Source organism: Suncus etruscus, chromosome 9, assembly GCF_024139225.1.
Source record: "Suncus etruscus isolate mSunEtr1 chromosome 9, mSunEtr1.pri.cur, whole genome shotgun sequence".
In the NCBI taxonomy this organism is placed as follows: domain Eukaryota; kingdom Metazoa; phylum Chordata; class Mammalia; order Eulipotyphla; family Soricidae; genus Suncus; species Suncus etruscus.
Window position 1 is genome coordinate 33,663,919 of NC_064856.1, and position 27,598 is coordinate 33,691,516.

Below are 27,598 nucleotides of genomic sequence, written 5' to 3' on the forward strand. Positions count from 1 at the left end.
GTGGTACTGGATTCAATCCGTTATAATTTTGGAAAAGAAGTCTCAAATCTTGGGAACTGGGTGCTGTGCAACTCTTTGAACTCTATCTTGATAATCCTGAAAGGCCATGCTCAATGGCCCTGTTCAGAGAGGAATAGAGTGAGGCTGAAAGGGCTGAAGTGATCTGTTGGGTCTGAGATAGGATCTTGTGTCTCTGGCTTTCTTTAGAGTATCATGTAAATCCTTACTCCATCATTCATCAATATCAAAGGAAGTTCTTCTGCGCTATCCCAAATAGAGCATTTACAATTGATGTGCAGGTGTCATGTGTGTGCTTATATCCATTTCCCTCAAATAGACTTTAATATTTTGAGGGTAGAGGGCTAGACTTTTTCTTGGATATCTTTGATTATCTACGGTTTAACTGTTTTTGGCAAAGAGTTTGACAATAGTAGAGGTTTCTGAACATGTCATGACCAAACATGAATTCAAAGTCAGCCACATCCTGAATCTGAGAGTTAATTCTGGCAATGTTTCCAGAGCAACATTTGTGAGGTCAAAGGGACTGAGAGTGGAAAATGTTTATGAAGTTCTAGATCAGGGTACTGTGGAACCCAGATATTACACAAGAACTTGACAGAATGACTTTTGTTAATTCCTCCTTGAACACTTCTGTTAACATGTTGCTCTGAGCACTTAGGGATTCTATACAGCTTGGGGCTTCTCTGTACTGTGTCTGGATATCACCCTAACCCCAAGACAAGCATCTTCTCATTTTGGTAAAGAATGGAGTGGTGGGGCAATTTGTCCAAGACTAGAATGCCAGTCTTTCTGATTCTGGCTCTTCCACAAGCTAAGTCACATGGCAATGGTTTCAGGATTATCTATTACAACTCCTCCATGCCTGAGGAAACAAAATCTAAATAGGAAATAACTTCTGTAAGGTTGCTGAGCAAATGGTACCCTCAGTAAGCTCATAACTGTAAAGGGCATTTCTAGTCCAGCTGACTAGACATCAAACTTTTTTTTGGGGGGGGGGCAAGAATCACATCATTTGAATTGAATATTCGCCAAGGTCATTTTTGGTTTTGTTGTATTAATAAGAACAACTTTGAGAGTCAAGACTGTGTAAAAACAACTTCTTGATTATTATTATTATTATTATTTATTATTATTCTCAACTTCTTGAGAATAATAAAAGAGAACTCAGTATTTGTAGGTAAAAAAAAAAGTGCTAGCATTTTGTAGTCTTTCTCTTGGTTTGCTTTTACACTCACTATAAGGAAGATTTTTATAACCAAAACCTATCCCAACTGAAGAAAGCTAGGTTCTATGATTCATATTACAAGCCACCATGAGACAGTGAGCTACAGGACAGTTTCCCAGCAGAGTACTGCTGCATTTTTTTGGTGCCTAATGCCTCAAAAATGTTTTTAGTACATACTTGTACACAAAAACACACACAGTATAAAAATATGAATTCTTCTCTTTACTACTGTATCAATTTCTTTCTGAATGAATGATAGATAAGAAGAGTTGTGGATTATTTTAGTTTTAGTTTCTCATAACTTCATTATCTTATAATCTTCAAAAGAAATAAAAATGGGTAAGGGTGAAACAAACTGGGACCCTCAAAATATTTGAACTTCTACCTGGGGAGCTGGTTGTACACTGTTTCCAAGAGAAATAGCTTAAATTTCAAAGAAAAGCCAATGTACCAGAGAGAAGATAATGCTCAAGAAACTGGAAGTGAAGGTCCTCGATGCTGCCCCGAACTGGACAGAACTGGAAGTGAGCGTGGATTATGTCTCTGTCCTTCAGAAACCAACATCCTGCACCCTGAGCATTGCTGGCAACTTGGTGGTGGGAATGCTCCTTTTATTCCTCCCTCATGTCGCTTCTCTGACACACATACTATTTGCCTTTTAAAGATGAGAGCACAAGGCTTACAGAAATGAACTGGAACTCAAAGACTGTTACTTCTCATCTTTTTTTTTGCTTGTTTGTTTGTTTTTAGGTCATACTTGGCAGTGCTCAGGGGTTATTCCTGACTCTGCACTCAGCAATCAGTCAAGGGACCATATAAAATTTCTAAAATAGAATCCAGGTCGGTCATGTCAAAGCAAGTGCTTTTCCTACTGTACTATTACTCTGGCCCTGTCACCTTTCAATTTACTCTTATTTACTCTTATTTACTAAACATCAGTACATTTGTCCTTTGACAAGCCATTTCCTTCTAATCAATTTAAAATTAAACATACATACATGAAACCAAGAATAGGTGAATCTTGAATTTAATGTGCTGGTTCTGTCTCTTTTTTTCCTGAGATACTTTGAATTTATAGATCTCTATCTATATGATTATTCATATTGAAATATCTGATCACCTCAGGCTTTCTCTCTTGCCAGTAAAATGCATATGCGTCTCTCTTGGAAGTCATTTTCTACATGATAATTTTGACAAAGAAGTTTTAGAATAAAGAATTGGTAAGAAAAGATTCTTTGAACAGTTTGCCAAAGAGTATGGAGGGTTATAAAGTGATTGAGCTTGGAAAATGATGGCTGCAGATTCCAGACTAAGAAGAAAAGAGTGTCAGAAAACCACTCGATTCTGGACAAAAGTATCAGCAACCCCCGCACCCATGGCTGCCTCTAGTTAACCAACTGTAGTGTGCAATGAGGGGTGAGGAGTTTTGATAAAAATGACACGATTCAATTTTGCTAGCTTATGAATTATACCCTCCCCATTTCACCCCAGTACACTTGTTCAACTTTTGTGAGGTATTTTTCCAAGAGGCAAGCACTCCAAATACCTTGGGTTTGCTCAGCAATGATGCTAAAGGAATAACCCAGCAATTCAGCCCTGCCTACCCCTTGGTCTTATGCAGCAGCATTGTCTAGAACATTGTTTCTTTTTTTGTTTTTGTTTTTGTTTGTTTTTGGGCCACACCCGGCATTGCTCAGGGGTTACTCCTGGCTGTCTGCTCAGAAATAGCTCCTGGCAGGCACGGGGGACCATATGGGACACCGGGGATTTGAACCAACCACCTTTGCTCCTGGTTCGGCTGCTTGCCAGGCAAACGCCGCTGTGCTATCTCTCCGGGCCCTAGAACATTGTTTCTGAACTGGCCCTTTCAACTTGATTTCTCCCTACAAGTCGCCTGTCCTATCAAATGGCCTCATTAGTCTCAGGCTGTGGACCCCATTGACATGATTTTCACATATGGTCCCCTTGGAATATTCTGGGGACTCACAGATGACCCTGTGGTCCAGGTTGAAAAATGATGATCTAGAGGACGTCAGTGATGGCTTGAACTTTTTGGCCACAGAAAATATGTGTGCTGACTACAGTGTGTGAGCTCATAGGCATGACAATTTCCAACAGGAGTTTGAGACCGGCATGCTCCTAATACCCCAATCCACCCAGCTGTACCAAGACAGAGCAAGCACAGATGTGTTTCCTCATACCAGGATGAAGGCACTTTAGTTGGCCAGAAGGACACCCAAAGGATACATCATTTTATAAAGAAAATAAAATCATGAAACATGGACACCCTCCAACATGAACCAAAATGAGTCCTAGAACAAAAAATTCCATTTCTCACGTTTTTTCCCCCACCAATCACATGTGCCTCACACAAAAGACATTTCACTATTTCTGGAGCATGTTAGATTTTGACACAATGACAAGAAGAATTGATTTTAGAGAAGACAATAAGTATCTCATGAGGTCCAAGAGCAATCATTTCTCTAACAATCTCTCTCTCAAATACCTTTCATATCTTGAAAGTGGGACTTACCTTTTTCCAAAACAGTTTGCCCAGAGGCAGAGAGGTGGGTGCTCCCTTTTCCTTGGTTCCTTCCTTTGCTGGTTCAGTAGATATAGGATTTTTGGTTGTTCCCTGTGAGGCTTCCTGGGATGCAAAACTGACCTTGCCTGATTTAAGGTCTGCTGAAGTGGCAGATGACTTTTCAATACCCTGAAGAGTTGAAAAAAAAAATTGAAGACTATACCAGGATCTCAAATGCGAAATTCCCCTCTCTAAAATAAGCTGGTTTCAAGCATGTTAATTTGTCTCCATTTTTCTATGTATTTTCAAGACGTTCTCATGTGGATTTTATATTAAAGATCTTGTAAAATGTCAAGATATTTGTGGTATGTATCATTCAGTAGTGATTAGGACTCAGTGCTCAAGTGTCATTCCTGATAGGGCTCTAGGGACCATATACATATGGTCCCTAGAGCCCTATCAGGAATGACTATATATATATATATATATATATATATATATATATATATATATATATATATAGTGCCAGAGATTGAACTGGATTCAATTGCTAGCAAGGCAAGTGCCTTACCTCCTGTACCACCTCTCTTGGAACCAGTGCTTTTATATGTTTGTTTGTTTGTGAGTTGGTTGGTTTTGTTGGTTGGTTTTAGGGCTTCACCAGAAGATATTTCCCCTTTGAGAAAAATATAGAATCATACAGGTATAGTTGATGGTATTTTGCAATTAGAATTTTAGTTTGTATTGAGGTAATTGGCCTTCTGATGGTCTCTCTCTCTCTTTTTTTTTTTTTTTTGGGCCACACCCGGCTGTGCTTAGGGGGTTACTCCTGGCTATCTGCTCAGAAATAGCTCCTGGCAGACGCGGGGGACCATATGGGACACCGGGATTCGAACCAAACACCTTAGATCCTGCATCAGCTGCTTGCAAGGCAAACACCGCTGTGCTATCTCTCCGGCCCTCCTTCTGATAGTCTTGATGGCCATAGTCATGGTTCCATTTAAGAAAAATATCTATACACACCTTCAACACAGGCATATTTGTTTGTATTATAATGTTGAATGGTTTTTTTTTAATCCAAATTTGAAATTAAAGAACAGTGAAAATAAAGGCAAGTTAAAACAGAAGTTCTGAACTGTTCTTCTCAGGTTGTACTTTGGAAACCACTGACCCCAGCTGTGAAAGAAGTACCAGCAACTAGATAGGGCTTAGTGAAAGCCACTGATTGCAGAAGTGTTCAAAGGCCCTTCTTTTTTACTTAGATGAAGACCATAAGATGTAACTGAACAAGTTGTAAGAGACTTAACACTTCAAATATTATTTGTTCATTCCCAAGTCTCTTTCCCTTTCTTTTCCCTTCCTTCCCTCACACCCTCCTTCTTCCCTCTCTTTTTCTTCCTCTCCTATTTCCCCCTTTCTCCCATCTTCACCCTCCTCTAGTGACCTTGCTGAGATCCTACTCTGGTTCACCTGATCATTCATGCCTTGCTATCTACTGCATAGTGGGAGAAAGGAAGAGGTAGGAGTTTAAGTTGAACCTCAAGTACCCTGTCCTGGGTGGAAATTGGGATTTAAAATGTTAGACAAGATTCAACTCATCTAATCTAGCACCTGGAGCATTTTAGTTTTAAATGTTTTTTTGGTTTGGGGTGACATGTGGTAATTCTTAGGGGTTATTCCTGGCTCTGTACCCAGGAATTATTTCTGGAAATGTTTAGGGGACCATATGGGATGCTGGGGATCAAACTTGGGTTGGGTATGTGCAACACAAGAGCCTTACCCACTATCACTCCAGTCCCATGGTTTTATAATTTTTGTCTCTTCTGACTTCCTTTTGATTCTCATGGATTTTAAGCATTTGACTATATTTGATGACCAAAAGGAAAATAAAACTGGAGGTAAAAACAGATAGGAATTTCATGAAGTTTCATCACATTTTCGACATTAAAAAGAGTCTTAGAGACCATTCAATTCAATGCCTGAAGTTCCCCCGGAAACAATAACTGAGTCCAAGATCTAACCACAAATGGCTACACCCAGGCCTCAAAGCTGGACCATTGGCTTTGTAAATAATTCCCATCTAAATATCTATAAAAGGTGTTTGCAAATAACACCAAGTATAGAAACTAAGAGGGAGTCAGTTATTGAACAGTTCTAAACTTGACCCAGGAGAAGATGAGGCAAGATCTAGATACCACTTTTGTGATGGTTAGTTGTGGAACACCCCAGTTCTATGTGAAAGTATATCAAATGGCACAATCCTAAGATTTAAAACAGCCAGGGCTGGAGAAATAGTATAGCTAGCATAGAACTTGCCTTGCAAGTGGCTGAAGTGGGTTTGATCCTAGCATCCCATATTGATCTTCCTAAACCACAAGAAGTGGTTTCTTAGCCAGGACTAAGCCCTGAGCATCACCAGCCATGGCCAAAACAACAACAATCCAATAACAACAAAACCAACCAGTGCATTTTATAAACAGTGACAATAAAATTGAAATAAGGCCTCAATTTCCATGTGTTCCAAATGGTATCAAGAATCAGGAAAGCTTCCAGTGTAATTCAATTTAAGTAACTGATCAGAGGATATATGCCTCCACTCAGCAGTGTTTTTCATTTCTAGAATATGAAGAAGTATTATTTATTCATAAAAATTTAGTGAATACCACCCATGTGTGTGCTACACACAAGGGTTGCATGTCCTTGTGGAAAGAGGTTAAATGTTTCCACAAATAAATGGAAAATTTAACTCTGATAAGTGCTGTGGGTATCAGAAGGGAAGATTTAGTGCTAGGAAAAAATATTGAAAGCAGAAAGTTTGATTAGTATGACAATTAGAGAAGAATTTCCTGCGGATGGATGTATCTGTGCTCTAGGCAGGTGGGTGACTGGAAGTAAGACTACGCTGCAAAAAAGCATGCTCCCTGCCTAGAAACAACTTCTTATACACTAGGGAACAGCTTGCTCCATGAACATAGAAAAGCATTCTGCATACTAGGGAACAGAGCACTCTACTCAAAACGTAGCATTCCCCATGCCAGGGAACTGCCAGCTCCAGAGGGAATAGTGTGGCATATGACAAATATGACAGTGGCACAACATACCCCACACAGGGATCAACACGACCCCGACAGAAATCAACACACTTCATACAGGGCAGAGAATGTGCTATCTAGGGAACAGTATGCTTTACACACAAAGAAGTGAATGCTCTCAAATTTTTGGAAAGCACTCTAGGAACACAATATTCCAGAAAGAGCAGAGAGGTCTGGACATGGCTACCTTCCCAATAATAACCTCCCTTTTTGCTTTTCTGCAAAAATTCTAATCTACTCTAGAACAAAGTGAATGACGAAGAATCTCAACTATATCTGTAAGCAATGGGGTCTTGTGGACTTATAGCAATGATAAGTTTGCTATTGTCATGACACACTAAATATGAGATCATTTAATGATCCCACATGGTTTTGATTAAATTGTATTTTTTGCTTTCTACATACTAGATTTTGTAATATTTGTCCAGCTATGATAGCTTCTTCACACATACTCAACCAAAGCCATAGGGGTTGCCAAGTAGCACAGCTCTGAGCTCCTGAAAAATTTCTGGCATGGTTTGCATTACTCAGACATCACACATTCTTGCCTTGGTTGCTTTTACCTCTTCCTTTTGTCCCTCACAGTCTCCTCTGTTTCTGCATAGTCCTTGGGACCACAGTCACTTCTACAAGATCTTACTTCTAACCATTGACTTTATGTGAATGGTAACAAAGAACATGAAGTTCCAATAACTTTTCTGAGTAAGGTTTGTTATCACAATAACTCTAAGAGTCCTATGAGGAGGACTTGAATCCTATACCAACTTTTAATTAGGAGCATCCTGTTCTTTACTGGAGGTTAATCAGAGGTGGGTAAATTGAGTGGCAGATCTGACAACTAAAAGCAGATAACAATAGTAAAGCTAAATGACTGAGCATTATTCTGTCCCATCACCATGACCACTTAGGTTGTACATTTTCAAAGGGACAATCTCTTCCATACAATCTGGGCTTATTCTGCGGAGGGTGGATTTTACGGGGGAAAAAAAAGTATGAATCATCTCTGGCCCTGCAAAGGGCATATAAACAGATGGATAGTAGATGTTTTAATAAAATTTCACTCTAGTTAGTCCCTAAACCAAACTACAACATCATAGATTGGCCTATTTCAGCACAGAAGACAATTAAATTTATCAAGTCAATTGAAAAAAAATTTGGGGGGGGTATCACATTCAGTGGTGTTCAGGAGTTACTCCTGGGTCTGCACTCAGAAATTGGTCCTGGCAGGCACAGGGGACCATATGAGATGCCGGGGATCGAACCCAAGTCCATCCTGTGTTGGCTGCTTGCAAGGCAAATGCCCTACCGCTGTGCTATCATTCTGGCCCCAATTGGAAAAATTTATTAAAAAAATAAAAAATAAAGATGTTGGGGGTGGGAGCAGTAGCTCAAATGGTAAGGCATCTGCCTTGCCTGCGCTAGCCTAGGACGAACAGTGGTTCGATTCCTCGGCGTCCCATATGGTCCCCCAAGCCAGGAGCAATTTCTGAGCGCATAGCCAGGAGTAAACCCTGAGCATCACTGGGTTTGGCCCAAAAACCAAAAAAAAAAAAAAAAAAAAATGTTGGGTCCAGAGAAATAGTACTGAGGATAGAATGCTTGCCTTACACGTGACTGACCACGGTTTAATTCCTGTCCTTCCATAGGGTCTCCTGAGCACCACCAGGAATGACTCCTGAGTGCAGAGCCAGGAGTTCAGCCCTGAGCAATTGGGTGTGGACCTTCCCCTCAAAAAAATTAGCAAAAACTTTTCTGATAAGTTTTGTGAAGGCAAATGCTACATGTCATGATCACTATCACACCCTGAGCTCTCTCAAGTCCCCAGTAGGCATCAAATAAAGGACTCTTCAGAAGGATCTGGCCATGCAGGATGGATGCTTTTATGTCCTGTTTACACCTTGACTGCTTCTTCCTGTGGTCATCAACCACCAGGGGGCCAAGTCTCCTTTTTTCTCATGGAGCTGGCTCCCAGCATGAACTGGATTCATGCTCTTTATCCTTATTACAGAGGAGAATCCAATCTCCCAGTTTCCTGGAAGAAGGTGGCCAATGATTAAGGATCAATGAGAACATAGGAGCTGGGGAGATGGCTCAATAGGCTGAGTGCAAGCTTTTCACACTGAAAGCCTGAGTTTGATTCCTGTACTGTGTTTACAGTATGTTGATCCCCAATACCACCAAAAGCCATCCCTAAGAACCGAGCCAGAAGTAACCCTTGAGAACTATGTCCCCCCTTGAAACCCCTAAAGCAAATAAACAAACCAAAAAACAAATAAGAATATGGGATGCCTGTTATATTTGTATTTCAGAGCCACCACAAATTAGGTATTCCCCTAAATAAGTACCCACTTTAGTCTGGGACAGGTCTGTACTACAAAATTACTTGCTCTTCATCTTACATATGAATTGAACTGGTCGCCTCTATTTTAGTGGCAAACTCTCCCAAGATATATTCATGCATTAGAGTTGGTGAAGATGAAGGACATGTCCTTACCTTTGTCCTTGCTGAACTTGTATATTGCTTTCACAGGAGGTTGTGTGTGGTGAATGTGCTTACACATGTATGCATATGTGTTGGGGGGTTGGGAGGGATAGTTAGTAAGATGCAAATATAACCACAAGGTTCAGGAAACAATGACAGAGCAGCCAAGCTCAGGACATCAGGAATAGCTGCTGGTCACTTAACCTCTAGACTAAGGGGTTACATGTACTTCTGGGTCAGCAAGGGCATGCCTAATTATGCTTTCTTATGTGTATATTCTCCTGGTCAAAGCCCAGAAAATGGGAGATAGTTTGATGTGAAGGCACCAGATGTAAATAAGCTAAGCAGAAAATATTCCAACAGTGCAAAGGAAAGCTGGCTCCCTCATTACTTTGCTTATTTATTGTACACTTACATCATTTACTCATCGCAGAATGCTTGCTAAGAAAATTCGTCTAATTGGAAGGAAAATTGAGATAGTGAGTAATGAACCTAGAGGTTAACTAGAATTTGAAGGCATGACATTTTTCTTTAAACTGCAAAACAAGAAGATAATGGTTTGTCTTTGAACTTGCTTGGATTTCCCCTGGAGCAGGCTATAAGTAAACAGAGGATGAGGATGGAACCTTCTAGAATCATGTGAAAGGGTCACTGAACTATTTGGCTGGTGGGCTATGATAGTTGCATTTCCCTCTCTGTTTGGGGGTAGAATAATCAACGAGAGAAGACAGAAGCCTGTGGCAATGGGCTTCACTAACCTAACACCAGGACTCCCAGGAACATTTTATTTAGTCTTCTCTGATGGAAACACAGACTGAAGAATATTCCATGCAAAATGCTGAGCTCCAAGACCAACAAAGCTAGTGTCTATATAGTGTCATCTAAAAAGTTGGTGCTTCTACCACATCACCACAGTATTTGTGAAACCTTTTCCTTACCTCTCAGAGGAAGGACTGGAGGGACCCTCGGGTGCTAATGAACCTGGGCGGATCAGTGAAGAAGAGAAAGACACTGGAGTTGCCACCTCTTTGTGCAGTGCACATAACTCCTACCTTCAAGGGAGCTTTCATGGGGATTCTTGCAGAGCTGACACTGCCAGGAGTCCTCAAAGCTCCAGGTGGGATCTGGAGATCTTTCTTGTATGGGACTATGGGTCAAGCTGCCATACTGGAGCCACATTCTATTCTCTACCTGAGGACGGTACTCACTGTGGTTCCTCCCTGGTGCACGCTGCCACCCCTCCCAACTCTCCATAAGACACAACATCAGCCTGTATGGAAATAAACGGTGGCTTCATAACACAGCTTGTTTATGCAAAGAGAGACTCAGCCATGAGAGCACTCTATGCAACTTTTATTTGCATGCACTCTCATAGCCAGCTGGGGGAGACTGTTAATAAGCTCATTCAACTGAGTGGAGAATGGCTGCTCTTTTCCAAAAAGTTTCCAAGCCTGCTGACCCAATTCAGGAATCCTTTTAATGGACGAGTTTAGACCCACAATGGAATTGTCTGTGACCTGGGGAGAGTGAGGGGGCCCCCCTACTAGAACTCTGTGGCCCTCACTTTTAGCAAGAAGATGGACCTAACACTTGTGCTGCTCTTCCTCCATTGTTTCCTTTTCTTTGGGCATTTATTTGGATTCAGTTTAAGCTTAGTTAATATTGGGAATGGGAGGTGGAGAGATACTATGGTTATTTGAGGTTAGATGAGCACTTTCCAAATATAGAAAGCATATAATCACTGGTTTTAAAACTGATTAGGTGATATGTGGAAAAGCCATAAAATGGTATTCCAATAGTGAAAATACTTTTCCTTTTTAATTCTTATTTAGTCCTTCAAGGAAGACCAGAGGGGAGATCTCATGGCATTTCTCTCCTGCTGGCTAGTTGGCAATTATTTATTCCACAAAGTACCCAAGAGTGTGTACGAGTGTGTGTGTTAAGCGTGAATAAAAAAGAGAGAAAAAGAGCAAGAGAGAGAAAGCCAGAGAAAGACAGAGAGAGAGAAACTCAGATAGGGGATAACCAAAATAACAAGCCAACTTTTCTTATAGGCCCAAATCAATGGTAACATTACTCTTGAGAGAAATGATTCTGCTTTGCCATGTAGGATGTGACAATTCTTGTAAATATGACTGAATAGTTCATGAGTCACTTTTAATATTAAATACTAAGATTTTTGACAAAAACCAGTGAAGGCTATATACTTTCTACCTTTGGGAAACATGAGATTAGAATAAATACAGAACCCTGGTCCACATAGGGAAAAATACCCTACTGGTTGCTTATAAACTTTGGAGTTTTTCTTTTGAATAACTAAAGTCTGATTGAGTCAATTCTCTTATCGCTCCAATCACCCAGAGTACTTCTTTTTGAAGAGTAGCTGGGCCATGGTGAAGACCAGGGTTCCTTCCCACACTCCACAAGATACACACCTTTTGTCTAAAGAATCTTTTACAGGCTAAACTGAGCCTGGGGCTCTGCAGTTGCTTTTTCTTGGAGCCTTTATCGTGGATCTCGGTTGTCTTCTGCCCCACTTGTCCATCACAAACAATCTCTGCTTTGGATGCCTTTTGGCCAACAGCAGTCACAGCTTAGAACTTTGTTTTTAAATAAAACTTGTATTTCCACTGTTTATAATGCATATTCAGACATGTTGACAATTAACTGCTGGTGTCTTCCCTCACTCCTCTGTCCCCCTTCTCAGACATCAATGACCAAATACTTCTCAAAATTGCCAAAGATTTATTAAAGACCATACAAAATAAGTGAACTTCAAAGACACACTGATTTTTAACTATTGAAATCCAACCATCTATTTAAATGACCCAGATGAAGACAGCTCCATTTGTTCAAAACATTTCAGTTCTGCTGCTGAGTTGACATAAAGTATCCAGGGAAAAGCATTTTTTTAATAAAGTCTTTTGAATTGAAAAGCTTTTATCACATGGGAAAGAAAAAATACCTGAAGACCATGACTTGAGTTTTTCTATACCTTGGAGTCAAGTCCTTGACTGATATTCAATGGCTTTTATTTTCACACTCTCCTTTGGCCCAGAAACTTACAACACAGAAATTACTTGAAAACACTTAGCCTGACTTTTCTAGGTACAGGCCAAATGTTACTAATGTAAGCCTGGGCATAGAATTCATTGTGGAGCTGTTGCTGGAGGGAAATTTAGCAGCTATGGTCACTCAGAATTTCCGACTCAAAGACCCCATGATGGTTGGTCTGTGGAGCTCAGAAATGCCCTATAAAAAGTAGGAGACTATATAAAAAGTGCAAATTTTAAAAAATGGGAACCTAAGAACCTCTGTGGAAGCCATCAGAAAAAGTCAAGAATGAGGATTGCAGTGACTTTGGTGGTTGTCATGACAACCAGTGAGTCATTAGCCAGGACTACTGGTGTGACCACACAGCTCTCTGAGAAAGTGAGACTTGATCAACCATAAACAATCACACTCAGTTGGGACCATTTTAGGTGGGGAAGAATCATGATGCCTGAGTGCTGGAGAGTGAACTCATTGGGTCATTTGGAAAAGCCACACAGCAGCCTCCATGCTCCACAGTACACAGCCTCTGTGACTTCAAACAACACAAGACACAGAACCAAAAGAGAAACACTTGGACTCAATCATTCATTGAATTTGACCTAGCTGCTTGCAGCCTGGGGAATAATTTTTATAGGAAAAGACATGTGATGTCTTAGAGCAGATGGTAGGTTTTCATGAAATTATTTGAACATAACCAATAAATATAACAGTAGTTTGGCTCAATCCATTTTACAGTGTTTATGAAAGTAAGGATCATCTACATTTGAATAATAGTCTCCAGGTCACTGGGCATTGGTAGACATTCATTCAATGCTGGATTGAGCTGAGTCTTTCTTGTTCCAGTTTTGCAGTTTTGGATCATACAGGTTAGGATCATACAAGTAACTGGACTTTAGCTAAAGGCAAGGATCTTTTTAACTTAGCCTTCCAACATGGGCAGCAGATGTATTGGATTGGCCAAGCCATCTATTTGGTTCCAGTCTTTCAAAGCACTTCCCCTTATCAAAAGAAAGGCGCCAGGCTTATTTGTCACCACGCTCAACTTTACTTGTGATGCCCGTAAAATTTAAACCATGTGTTTCACTAGGATAATCAGTTCTGTCAAGTGTAAAGGGAAAAATTCTCTAGAAAGCAGTGCTTCCAAACAAGATTTATTTTGAGAGGCCTTGGCTGCATTTTTAGGATGACAGAAGATGTTGCATCTCTAGGGTGTCTCACTCTGACACACTCCTTCATCTGGCAAGTATTCAATAGTGACTGTTTCATCTCACCAAACAATTGCATTTACAATGGAAATAAGTTTTTTTTTTTCAAATGACACCAAGGATCCAAAGAAGGCATTTTTCAACACCTCCCCCAAAGCAACCTACTTCCGCATTCAATGCAGTCTCATCTCTTATGTTTAGTGATTAAAGTATATATACCATTCCTGAGTCTCTACACTGAAAGTTGAATATTATATAGAATGATTCTTAATCTGTTCTTTTTCTATATAGAAAATCAATTATGGTGACATGAGTTGACCAGAACTGGCACACATGTCAAGATTCCCTCCAACATTTTCATGTAAACACTGTGAACATAAATGAAATATCTTAAGGCAATTTCATAGCACCATCAAACTGCTACATATATATGTAGATATGTGTTAGTATTTATATACATACACAGTTCAAAAAACAAGAAGCGACACCAACTCTAAATCTGTCTATGTTTAAAGTCATATGTAAAGTAAACACAAGTCCAGTTACCTACCATGTCTTCTGGTTCTTTTTTTGTTTCCACTTTATTAGGTGAAACCTTAAAAGTTTGAGAAAAACCAATAGTTAGAAGCCAGCGCATTTTAGGCTAATTTTATTTCAAAGATACATCTATTTTTAAGGGAGTTTCAGATCATTCTCCAGATTAAAGACCATAATGAGAAGTTCTTTTTTTTCTCATTTCACAGATTTCTGGGTAACACCTGAGTTGAAACTGATAGTTTGTAATAAAGTACATTCAGTCCTGAACATTAACCAATAATAGCCAAATCATATTTGTATTGGGTACTTTGGGGCCACACCTGGTGGTGCTCAGAACTTACTCCTGCCTCTGTGCTCAGGTAACTCCTGACAGGCTCAGGGACCATTTGCAGTATCAGGATCAAATGAGGTAGGAGGGAAGCAAAACAACTGCCTAAACTCCTGGACTTTATTTCCAGCCCACGCCTTACTAAATTTGATAGTTTCTCAAAAGACCACTATCTTTCCATCAATACAACCACAAATTTCAACCAATCTAGTCTCTGTATATATTGACAGATTTGGTTGACTTTCTTGGTTTTGTCTTTTGAAACTGATCTTTAGAAATAACTCAGAGAACCTAAGACATGCATTCATTGACATTTTCTTTGAATGTCTGGCATAAGGACTGTCTGAAAGGATCACCGGAAGACCTGAATTCTGGTCTATATCCAACTAACAGAACAGACTAAGATGTAAGAGAAAGTTATTTCAAAGTTTGATTTGCCACAGAATAGAAAAACTGCTTTGATGGGTCACATTCCCATCAAATTTTCCGGTTATATTTATGCCTATAGGACATCCGTTTGCAAGAGTCCTATTATGACACAGCCTCTATCACTGATCTCATCACCCATTGTTTCTGTCATGGGTCCCAACTCACAGGGCTCTGTTACAAAAACCCTGGTGTAAACCAATGTCCTTACAAAGTCCTTGATTGTTGTCCCTATTTTCAATATTTCATCTGTGGCAGCATCAAGGCCTGTATGCTATCATGGCACTGATTATGAATTATTCTTAGACTGAACACAATTGGAGCAATAGCATTGTGGGGGAGGAAAAAAAGGAAGGAAAGGACTTACCAGGGTTTTAAAGAAACTCATGATGGAATTATTCTCTGTTTCTGCTGCCTGGGGGTCCTCCTCAGTTGTGTCCAGTACTGCTGGGTCCTGGGGGAGAGAGCAATTCAACGGTCCAACTTCCTGTTCTTTCGCCTCACTGACATCTATGTCCTAGGAGCAAAACAGAGTTTTCACAGTTGCGATTTGTTGAGTGTGGACTGTCAAAGTCATGCTTTCCCTTCGCACTCCTTCCCCCCTGAACCTCTAATTCCAGCCATACTTGTTCTGCCCACGGGCATGTCAAACAATCGGGAGCTTATAAGACTCATGCCTCTAGACCTCCCCCTTTAGAAGCATATTCAGCCTGTTGGAGGGAGGAACATTGTTTGGAGCCAGAGGGTAACCAGCTCAGCAGTGCATGTTGCATTCCAAACAAAAACCCCTTTCTCCCAATTCTGTAGAGACTGATTCTGAGGCTAATGTTTTGCATCTTTGGGGTCTTCTAGTCAAGATCCCCAATTATTGATTCCTCACCAAGCCCCATAGCAATAAAATATATCAACTTAAAACAAACAAAACTCAGGCCCCATAGCAGTAAAATATATCAACTTAAAACAAACAAAACTCATATATATATACACAAGCACACAAACATATATATGACACACACACATATATATAGTAGATAGCACACATATAGTGCTCTAGGAACTGATTTTCTTCTCTATCTCACCAAGGAAAGTAGGAAGGTCCTGAATCTTTCTTCATTTTCTCATATCTACAATTATCCCTATGTACTTGGACTCTGAGCCCTTCGATCTCAGCACCCACACTGTCTAATGCATTGACTTCCAACAGCCCCTAGAGAGCCCACACTGGTCTAGAGTTTTCAGTGACTGACTCATCTAGCCCATTGCATAGCCCCATTTTCAAGTCTCTGTGCATCCTTCTTTCCACTCCATTCCCTCTAGCCACCTTTCTTGAAGTTTCCCAAATTTAATTTATCAAAATATGCTTCTAATCTCAAGACTCTATGGTGGAGCAACTTCCCCCTCTATCTCTCTGTAAGTTCTGTTAATTCTGGAAGTTGTCTGTGTTTCTTCCCTGCCTTCATTATTCACTCATCCATAACCCTTGCCTTTTCCATAGTGATACTCATTAATTTATTTGTTCTGGATCTGCCTTCCTGACTGTTACTTCTACAAGGAGAGAGATTCTATTTTCTGTGGCTTCTCTACTGCTCTGAAGGACTCTGTGTCTAAGTACCAGCAGAGACTTTAAAGAGGCAAATGATTGCAGATACAATTCTACAAGTAGGGTGATAGTTTCTGTATTCAATTGTTGTTTTTATGTAACACAATAGCACAGCCCTCTGTCCCTTCCATTACTAAACAGCAAGATCTGCCCTGTTCTTTCTGTTTCATGGGACATTTGACTTGACTGCTAATTTCATACTTTTGGATGGACATTATGAAGTTTTTATAGTTTGAAATCCAGATGTTGAAATATACATCACTCCTTTATTTTGAATCACTCCTGTGGGCCAATACTTCTTTTGAATTAATTTCTAGACATAAAAATTGTGAATCAGGGCCCGGAGAGATAGCACAGCGGCGTTTGCCTTGCAAGCAGTCGATCCAGGACCAAAGGTGGTTGGTTCGAATCCCGGTGTCCCATATGGTCCCCTGTGCCTGCCAGGAGCTATTTCTGAGCAGACAGCCAGGAGTAACCCCTGAGCATCGCCGGGTGTGACCCAAAAAACAAACAAAAAAATTGTGAATCAGAGATGTGTGAATTTTGTACCTCAAAATATACTTGCAAAATAGTGGAAGATTTTCTTCTTTGAAACTGAAAAATGGTGATTTTTACCTGAAATTGAAAAATGGTGGGTTTGCTGGTAGGGGTTCCAGGTGAGATAGAAGCCATGTCTGAGACAACTATCCCTTTGCCTGACACTGGATTTTCCAGAGGACCTTGAAGGCTAGGAGATGAGGAGGCGTAGACAATTCTAATCATCTGCTCTGTGCATCCCATTTCCTCCTTCCTCTCATAGAATTCTTTTATTTTTCATCCCAGCCTAGGAAACCTCCTTCTCTGAATCACTGCATTCTAGAAGTTACATGCCCATTTATTTCCATGCAGGATTTCTAACAAGACCCAGCTATGATCTGAGAAAAGTCTAGAGAACCTTTGTATTTGTGTCTGTTTTGATTATTCTTTCAAGAGCAGAGGATGGGATATATTAGCATGACATTGAGAATCCCAGGTTTTATTCTTCACTATAATTCAAATACATGGGCATTTATTTAGGGCCACCAGGCAAAGCTTGTTCTTTTTAAAGCTCAAATAATTAAGAACAAGGCCACCAGCCTTACTATACCACCCTTTATTATAAAAGAGAGGAAAATAGAATGCATTTATACTGTAAGCTAAACACATGGCTTCATTTAATCCTTCCAATAACTTTTTGCAGCCAACATTAGAAGAAACAATCTTTCAAACAGTTAAATAAAACTCAGAGAAGCTAAAATACTTGTCCAAAAATACATAATATTAGAGAGATGAGTCTGAAGACTCTAAATCAGGCCTGCTGTAGACCATGGATTTTGAACATTTTTATACCTGCAGTGCAGGCCAATTTGTTGACCAGTGATTGAAAACCATTGGGGTTCACCATGTGGCCCTGAATACCAACTCAACAAGGTGAATATGCATAGTCTTAGCCTATTCAGGCAGAGATAGAAAAACACATGGAAGAGGGTGGGTTATAGTCAGGGAAATGATGTTTCACAGCTTGGCAGGCTAGAACTCCAAGCAAAGTCAAAGTGTTAGCAATATTGGCTTCTGGTGAGGGTCACTTCCTGGCCAACAGATAGCCATCTTTTTGCCAGAACTGCATATGGTGGAAGGCTAGTGAGGTCTCTGGGTTCTCTCTTTTGAGGGCATTAACTATATTCATGAGAATCCCATTCCTCAGGGCCTAGCCATTATCCCAAAGCCTCATCTACCAATCTACAGAGGGATTAAGTTTCGGCATATAAATTGGTGTGGGTGGGGGGCTCAAAAATTCAGTCTATAGGATATGGCCAAATTTGACATGATGTAAATTAAACCCAGATGCCAGAAAACCAAGATTTTCATATAGATTATATATGCATACACAGGCATACCCTACATTTAGAAAGTGGATGCTATATCACTTTGACAAAAGGCCCACATGAGTACTCTTTTCCACTAACTGAAAGAAATCCCAAGAGGAGTTTTTATTTTCACATCAAAAGGTGAAAACAGTACTCAGCATTGGTTTTGCAGCAGCTGTTCTAGAAGTAGGGGCTCTGGAGCAGAAAGAAAGCCTCACTAAGTTCCCTTTCTGAGAGCTCCTCCTTACCAGCTGTCTTTTCATCATGGCTTCCTGCCTTTCTTATGTAGGAGTGTCCTGTGAAGTCTAGTGCTTTCTTTACTGTGTTTTGATATATCGGTATGGGAAACACTGAAAAAGTTTTCCACGCAAATTAATGCTAACTGATTCTTTGCTTGGCACCATTTTGCTATGTGAGATTCTGTTGGAATGCTTGACTTTGGGAGAGTGGGGAAACCCTCTATAATAAATCAATCAATTCCAATCATGAAGACTCTACTAATTTAAGCTGTCAGGGAATGGCTGTGTATATAATTTGTTTAAGCCACCCACTCTTCCTTCTGGAAAAAATCTTGGCATTGGCACAGTCTTAGAAGTTTGCTGTTGTGGTGGCAAAGTCTTGGCAAAGGTCATGTGAAGCATTACAGATGAGGAAACAGAGGTCTTGGAGATTTGGGCAAATATCCCCAATGATATTGCTGGTAGGACACCATTGATCCATGTTGAAGCAAATATCCCCAGTGGCATTGCTGGTAGGACACCAATGCTCTTTGTGGTAACACTACTTAGTGGTTCTTGCAGACCTGTTCCTTGGTTCCCCATGGCCCAAAGAAATCTCTGATCACTACTTGCTGTTCTCTTCCCTTGGACACTTCCTGCAATCTCCATGGATGCTGATTGACCTTCGATAAATTATGTTCCAACCCCGGGCTTTGCACCTGCTTTCTTTTTGCCTAGAGCACCGGACCTGTCATTTCATCCTTTCCGAAAGTGCCACATTTTTCATTGAGACCTGTTCTTAACATCCTACCTTATATTTGATTATTTATTAAAATAATTTAGGGGCCAGGGATGTGGCTCTAAAGCACATGTGTCAGATGCATGAGATCTGGGTTCAATTCTTAGCATTGCAAAATGTTAAAAATAAATAGGGGCTATATCCAGAGATGCTGTAGCAGGGCTAGGCTGGCAGCTATTGTTCAGGGGATCTAAATCAGGACTTGAACATGCTAGACATGCTTTGCCACCTGTGCCATCTCTCTCGACCCTTATCACCCTACCTTTATTTGTTTCTTTTATTTTTTTTGGATCATACTTCTACATGCAAAGTAGGTGCCTGAGCCCTTATAATATTACCCACTCTGCTTGAAATTGCATTGCTCTTCCTAGCATTTCTATTGTCTTCTTATTTTATTTCTAATATATGTTTCAGCATGTTTTGCTGGTTCCTAAGCAGGTTGCTTTTCTTTCAACCCCAGGATATGGGTTATATCTAAGGACATTTTTCTGTTGTCTTAATAAGGGATTCCTGCTAAATATGTGGTGCAGCAGATTTGTCACTATTGACGTGTATAATAGAGAAATAGGTGTTACCAAATGTGGAGAGATCTGGGAAGTTCAGAGGAATCCTATAAATTGTTGCAAGTGTCATTTCCAAGGGAGGAGAGAGAGCCCAATGGGCTGATCACCAGACTTGCAGGAGAGAGGGTCCCTGAGCACTGTTAGCAATGACTCTCCAGCACACAGCCTGGAATAGTTCCACACACCTCTGGGTGTGGCTGCCAAAGAGAAACAACAACTAGAAGAATTTTCCTTGTTTCCCTATTCTAAGATTGGAGAAATAGTAATTGGGGTTCAGTGCATGTCTGTTTGGGTCCCTGGAATCACACAGTTCCTGAGTACTATGGCATGTAGGCCTGAAACTCCAGATGCTGTTAGGATGGTCCACGTCATCCCTGGGCCTGGACCATAGGGCCTGCACCATAGGGCCTGCACAGCACCCTATTTTTGAACCTCTCACTGATCTACAGGCCTAACTGAATCCACATCACCAGGAGTAGCCTCAGACCCCTCCACAAAATAGGACTCTTCTTGTTTCCCTCTTTCTCTCTCCCAATAGCAGAATAGAAAACAAAGACTCCAAACTTATCTGGCCCTTCTGCCCATTCTACAGAAAACAGTAATTAAACTTCCCTGAAAGTTGACCTTCTTCAAATCACTTCTGGTTTTACCCAACTATCACACCACACACCCCACCTAACTGCTCCAGTCCCCTACCCAGGAATTACTCCTGGCTTTGCACTCAAGGATAATTCCTAGCAGTACTCAGGAAACCATGTGGGATGCCAAGGATCAAACCTAGGTTGGCTGGTACGAGATAAGCACCCTCTTCTGCTGTACTATCACTCTGGCCCCATTTTTTGGGATTGCATATTCCCCACCCCCATACTGCATTGTCTAGTTCATTTTGTATACTGTGGCTCTTGGCCAAGTTTGGATTTTATTCTGCTGCTTCTGAGGAGGGACCTCTGAGGAGAGATCTCCGAGCGCACAGTCCCGTCTTTCATCCCTCGGAAACAATTGCATGGGCCAGTGAGTGGGGAGGACCCGTGTGGCACATGTTGTGTCACATCTTGCCATTAGTTCTTAGTGTGGAGGATGCAGCACACCCTCACCATCACTGCAGGACTTTTACCCTCACGCAAAATGGCAAAATGCAATATGTGTTTAATAGATTATTGTTAAAATGAGATGCTTTTGTGTGAGTGTTTGTCTGTTTTGGCAGGTCACTGCGTGGTGTGGCTCTCTGACTCTCACAGTTTAAAATTTTGGCTCTTTGTGTCGAACTTGTTCGCCTACCCTGGTCTAGTTTGTGATTAATTTTATGCAGCAGAACTTCATAGTGTGTGATAAATTCTGTATTTCTGAAATCCTATAATACTTTGTATTATATATAGAAGGAAAATAATAATTTTTAAAATTTAAAAAATTTTATCCGCAATTTTATAAGTGTTCTCAATTTTACAAGTCTTTTATTATGATTTATTGCTATAAATAATGGGGTTTTATATTTTTCTTTCTTTGTTGCCAGTGATTTGAAATGCAACCACTTCCTAAAATATTCTATTATTAACATTAACTTATATTATTACTTAAGTACAATAATTGAGTTATATCAAAGTGTGTCAGTAACTTTGAATTTTCTATGTAATTTATTATGTGTAAAGAAATGTATTTCTTCCTTCAAAACATTTTTTATTCACTATGATTTTTACTTCAAACATTATAATTTTCATCCCAAGAGGCGATGTGTCTCTACTTAACTTTTAAACATATGGAATACATTGATGCTTATTCTTTAAAGTCCTTTGTCAGAACTAATATCTGTGTCAGGTTTAGGCTCTTTCGAAGGTCTGAGTGATTTTTTTTTCACATCATGAGTTCTATGCTCCTGCTTCTTAGCAGTGTGATTATTTTCTTCCCTCTCTGAGTTCTACTTTCTACTTTCCTCCTACTGAGAATCCCAGGCAGGGTTGTGTTCTCTCTCTCACCCCCTTGTTTCTCTCCAATTTACCTGGAAATTAACATGAAATTCTACTCGCCATGCTTTGTTGAGTTGCTCTCCTGAGCTGAATTAAGATATTGGGGGGCGGGCGGTGAAGGTGGTGCTAGAGGTAAGGTGTCTGCCTTGCAAGCGCTAGCCAAGGAAGGACCGCGGTTCGATCCCCCAGCGTCCCATATGGTCCCCCCAAGCAGAGGCGATTTCTGAGTGCTTAGCCAGGAGTAACCCCTGAGCATCAAATGGGTGTGGCTCAAAAAACAAACAAACAAAAAAGATATGGGGGGGGATTGTTTTTATTTTCTTCCACTTATGAGCTCATATTTTTCAACAACTGTGTGGAGATTTTTGACTATGCACAATCCTATACTCATCCAGGTTTGCACAAATCTGTACGCTCCTCAGGTTTGCATGGGCTCCTGGCAGCCAGCTGGCTCCACTCTCTGCTCCTTATTCACACTGCCACACCTGCTCCCAACCACCTGTGTCTAGGTTTACTTATTTATAAGGCACAACAGCTGCTTTGGAGAGTTGTTGAGGGAGCAAATGGGATAATCCCATGAAGGGATTTAGAACAAGGTGCAGTGCGGCGTGAACATGCAGTGGCTGCCAGTTGCTGCTGTTATTCTTTCCATCACTGTGCACTAGAGTGAGCCCAGTTTGACTGGCAGCCTTGAATCCCAGACTTTCCTTTCTTCTGGAAGCTTCCCGCCTCCTGGTGGATGAAGGCTGGCAGAGTGGGACTCTGATAAAAACTGAAATTCCACTGCTGACTCAGCTTGGCTGCATATTAGAATTGCTTGGGTGATTTTTCAAAACAAAAGCTCATCCCCAGATATTCCCAGTCTCAGACCAATTAAATTAGAATTTCAGAAGATGGGACTCAGGCATCAATACTTGTATATTGTCCCCAGGATATTCCTGTGCCCATCACATCTAAGAGGACTGAGCAGGAGGCCAGTGGGGAGACAGGAGGATGAGCTGGGTCTGTCCTGAGTCCTCACCTCCTGATGAGGAGATGGTGTTGGGCTGAAGTTTAGTTGGAAGAAAGAGATAAAACAGCACAGAAGAGAGTGCAATGGGGCTGGAGGGCTGGGGGCAAGAGATTTCGTTCAACCAAAGTAGAGAGGGTCTGGTGGGGCATGGTGGAGGAAAAGCACCACAGGGAGGAAAATAGACGAAGCCAATTTAAATTAGCTGCCAAATTGTTACAGATATGTAGATCTTGGACCATATGATCCTACTTCAGAATTTTATAGTAGTGTCAGTCCAGTAGGATACAGCAAATCTGAAAATTGTATAGAAGTCTACCAAACTCAGTGAGCCTAAACAGTAATATAGGAGGCTCAACGAGCACCAACTGCAGCTCAGTAAATCTTTAGACAAAAACGTTAGACACTGAGAGATTGAACAATTATTACAGATCAACACTTAATTGATCGAAGCTTTGATAATTCAAATTTTATTAATATAAAAATTTGATAATTTTGATAATTGGGTAATTTGCCTTTGTATTGCACCAAACAATATGAAGTAAATTGTTTGCACTAGCAAAGGGACACGCTAGGGTGGTGGATGGGAAAATGGGGACAATGGTAGAAGATAGGTAACACTTGTAGTAGGATTGGTGCTGGAACATTGAATGTCTGAAACAACTATATTATGAACAAATTGGTAAGTCATAGTGTTATAAGAAAAAATAAAAGGAAGAAGTAGGTTTGAGGTCTGAAGAAGCCTGGACTATAGGCTATCCCCCTATACAAAGAATAAGGTATAATTATGAAAGAGGACTGGGGTTAAATTTCCAGAGCACTGCTGGGTGTGGCTCCCAAACCCAAACCAATCAAACTCAATGTATAACAAAACCTCATATAGGATGTAATTTCTCCTAGAACCAAACTGGAAATGATCAAATGGGGTTCACTAATGAACTGTTAGATCAAACATGGCCCTGCCACAAAATGGCAATATTACTCAGAAGGGAATGAAGGAAGGAGAGGAGTCATATTTATTGATTTACTCAGCTGCTGAAGTCTATCCTGTGTGATCCATGCAAACAGAAAAGAGATGAGGGGCTTCCAGAGGTTATAAAAGAGATGGGGAGGGAAGAAAATGTAGAAGCTACATACACGTTGGGGTTCTTGAGATGGAGATAAAGTTTAGGCTTAATACTGTCATTTTACAAGTACTGTCCATTGTGGGGAGCTGGAAAGACTGCTCTGTATGATTCCATACACATAAATCTACCATTCCAAGATGAGAAAGGTCTTATTTTTCTTATTTGGGGGGGTGGGAGGGTCATGCCCAGTAGTATTGAGAGATCCAACTGGGTCGGCTGCTTGCAAAGCAAGAGGCTTAACCCCTAGTTCTGTCTCTACTTGTTAATTGTTTTTGGGGGAGTCACACCCTGTGATGCTCAGGGATTACTCCTGGCTTTGTGCTCAAAAATCGCTCCTGGCTCGGGGGATCATATGGGATGCTGGGGATTGTCCTGGGTCAGCCACGTACAGGTAAATAATGCCATACCCCTGCACCACTGCTCCAGCCCCACTACTTGTTAATTTTTAATTTTAATTATTTTTCTTTAGAAATTAAATAAATCTAAATGCTTGAAAACATTTTGTTGGAAGACTGGAAAAAGAAGCAGGCATTTTATCAGATATTGTTGACAGGAGAATAAAAGAATCCAATTCCAATAAAAGATAGATGACTTGGTATTTATCTATATCTTTAACTTATATTTACTTTCTTATTTTATTTATTTTTTTTGGTTTTTCGGGCCACACCCGTTTGATGCTCAGGGGTTACTCCAGGTTAAGCGCTCAGAAATCGCCCCTGGCTTGGGGGGACCATATGGGACACCGGGGGATCAAACCGTGGTCCTTCCTTGGCTAGCACTTGCAAGGTAGACACCTTACCTCTAGCGCCACCTCACTGGCCCCATATTTACTTTCTTTTACTCAATAATTCTACTAATCCCCCCCCCCACAATGGCCTACACCTGGCAGTGTTCAGGGCTTACACATGGCTATGCACTCAGAGATCATTTCTGGTGAGCTAGAAGGACTACATGGGTGCCAGGGATTGAATTTGGGTGAGCTACATGCAAAGCAAGCAATTTACCTGCTGTTCTATCTCTCTGCCCCTTCCTCCCAATAATTCCATTTCTGAGAGCTGAAGTAGCTACTGAACTCCGCTGATATGAGATCCACCCCATACCCCCAAATTAACAAAAATGAAAACAAAAAGTATAGAGTGAATTACACTTCCTGTAAAAAAGATTATGAATTGATATTTATATTTGCTTTTATTTGCCAAAGAACCCCTAGAAAGACAAATACAAACATTAATGATCTATTGGGGTGGCACTGATAAATGTATGTACTATTCCAGAACTGATCTTGAAGGTGAGAACATCACTGAGTGAAAACGAAAGCAAAAGGTAGGCCACTAATTGCCAATTTCATAAAACATCCAGAAGGACCAAGTAACAGCAGCTGGGGAAATGATTCAACCAAAAGTCAAGAGTCTCTGGGGATGCCTGAAATATTCAAATTATATTTCTAGGGTCATCTTTATTCTGATCAGGCGTCCATATCATTCTTAATCAACAGGAAAAAGAAAGACACTCCCCAGGAAATATCTGGAAATTTCTTTGAAGCAAATGGTATTCACAGTGTCAGCTATTTTTTCATATGAACACAAAGCCCTATAATTTTTCCCCTTGGTTGACTTCAAAGTGCAAACAGACAAGAACACAGGTTAAGTGACCTCTGTTTGTCAGGCTGAAAAATAGGCTGCCTTTTCATGATTTGATTTCTTATAATAAAACCCAGATGGAACTTCCAGTATGTTCCTTCAACCATCAACAGGGAACGCAATTCAGCCTCCTGAAAGTCAGGGCTGCAGTTGAAGTGAACAAACAAGCGAAGGCAGGAGGATCAGGCCCACATGGGCTTGTCTGCAGGTATTTGGATGAATGTCTACTTCACTCAGTTCTGGGCACCCAGGGGGCTGCAATTTGTAGCAAGAGTCGGCGCCTAACACGGAATTTAACACAGGAAAATTTGTCGGAAAGACGCGGAACAGACAGACCTCCTTTACCCCACTCTCCCATCTGTTAAGAAATCTGAGCCACATGCTACCTGGGATGAAAGCGCAAGCTGTATTTCCCTCTCCAGCTCGGATGCCCGGCAACACAAAGGCTTCATTTGTTAGACAATAGAGGTCTCCAGACCTTTACCAACTCTTTTTGCTTTTTTCTCTTTTGAGTGCACTTAGCTATTGTCAGAGATGGGAAGAAAATTGGGATTTGGTTAGCCCGCGAAACAGAATGCATCCTTCAAGTTGTCTAGGAAAAAAAAAGCAAGGAACTCTACGAGGACAGATGATTAAAAACATTTGGGATTTTCTTTTCAATAAAAATGTAAAGGTACTAGTGGAGGGGCTTACCCTGTAGTTAGTTTTGTGTTTTACTTTTCCTGTGGTTCCTGCCCAGTTCACATCAACAGGTCTTTAGAGTCCATGAGACAGAAAAGGGAAAAATAATGCAAATAACAGTGGCATAAAAAAGTACAATAGGGTGGATGATTGTCTTGCACAGGGCCGACCTGGGTTTGATTTTTGCCATACAAAATGATCCCCTGAGCACTACCTGGAGTGATCCCTTAGTGAAGAGTCAGGAGGAACCCCTGAACATCACTGGTGATTCACCCCACCCCTTAAAAAAAGTGCCAGCGTTGAAAGGGTTTCAAATAGGGCTCTTTAATAAAATTTCTCTTCCTGAGTTCCTATGGCAGATTAGTACACATTAGCTACATTAGCTAGATGAATACTTATTTATTTTTCAAGTATACATATATCTTAAATGTCAGTGTTATTTTTGAGTCAGGCATTGCCCCACACACTCTGAACATAGGAGTTAGAGAATTTATAATTGCTCTCATCATAGACCAGTTTCTGGGATGGTAACTCAGGAGGACAGCACACCCAAGTGGACGAATAAGGTAATTGGTTAATTTGTAGGGGTTTTTTTTGTTTGTTTTGTTTTTTGTTGTTGGGTTTTTTTTTCCTTTTCTTTCCTTTTACTCAGTTAGGTTGAAGAACTTTTAGACTTAGGAAACAATATTGGGCAAAGAGTGAAACTATAGAATGCACCCATTATTCTAGCACTGAAAGAAGCCTCTATTGCTCCTAATCCCCAATCTTCAATTTTTCATTCCACACCCCTCTTTGTGGGTAGTTAGGTCATTGCTTTCACCCACAAGGAATTATTATGTATCTATTACTTTGAAATAGGCTTTTCTTACTGAACATTACATTATGATTTTCTCCATAGACTAACAATTTTATTTCAAGCAAGATGTCATTCTTGGGGCCAGTGAGATGGCGCTAGAGGTAAGGTGTCTGCCTTGCAAGCGCTAGCCAAGGAAGGACTGAGGTTCGATCCCCCAGTGTTCCATATGGTCTCCCCAAGCCAGGGGCAATTTCTGAGCGCTTAGCCAGGAGTTTAACCCCTGTTACGGGTGTGGCCCAAAAAAACAAAAACAAAAACAAAAACAAAACAAAACAAAAAGATGTCATTCTTGCCTGTCATTCTCAGTGAAACATACTATATATGATGTATATAATACAATGTATTATATGAATATATGCACATA

At 40.6% G+C, this 27,598-nt stretch overlaps 1 protein-coding gene across 1 annotated transcript in view; it reads right to left on the reverse strand.

The window, feature by feature from the left end:
- Positions 1-27,598, reverse strand: part of BCAS1 (brain enriched myelin associated protein 1) — an 81,640-nt gene that overhangs the window by 41,014 nt on the left and 13,028 nt on the right. The window contains exons 2-5 of the mRNA XM_049780550.1: positions 15,262-15,411; positions 14,154-14,198; positions 11,780-11,914; positions 3,780-3,959 (exon numbers count right to left, since the gene is read on the reverse strand). Coding sequence (XP_049636507.1) covers positions 3,780-3,959; positions 11,780-11,914; positions 14,154-14,198; positions 15,262-15,411 — 510 coding nt within the window. The remainder of the gene's footprint in view (positions 1-3,779; positions 3,960-11,779; positions 11,915-14,153; positions 14,199-15,261; positions 15,412-27,598) is intronic.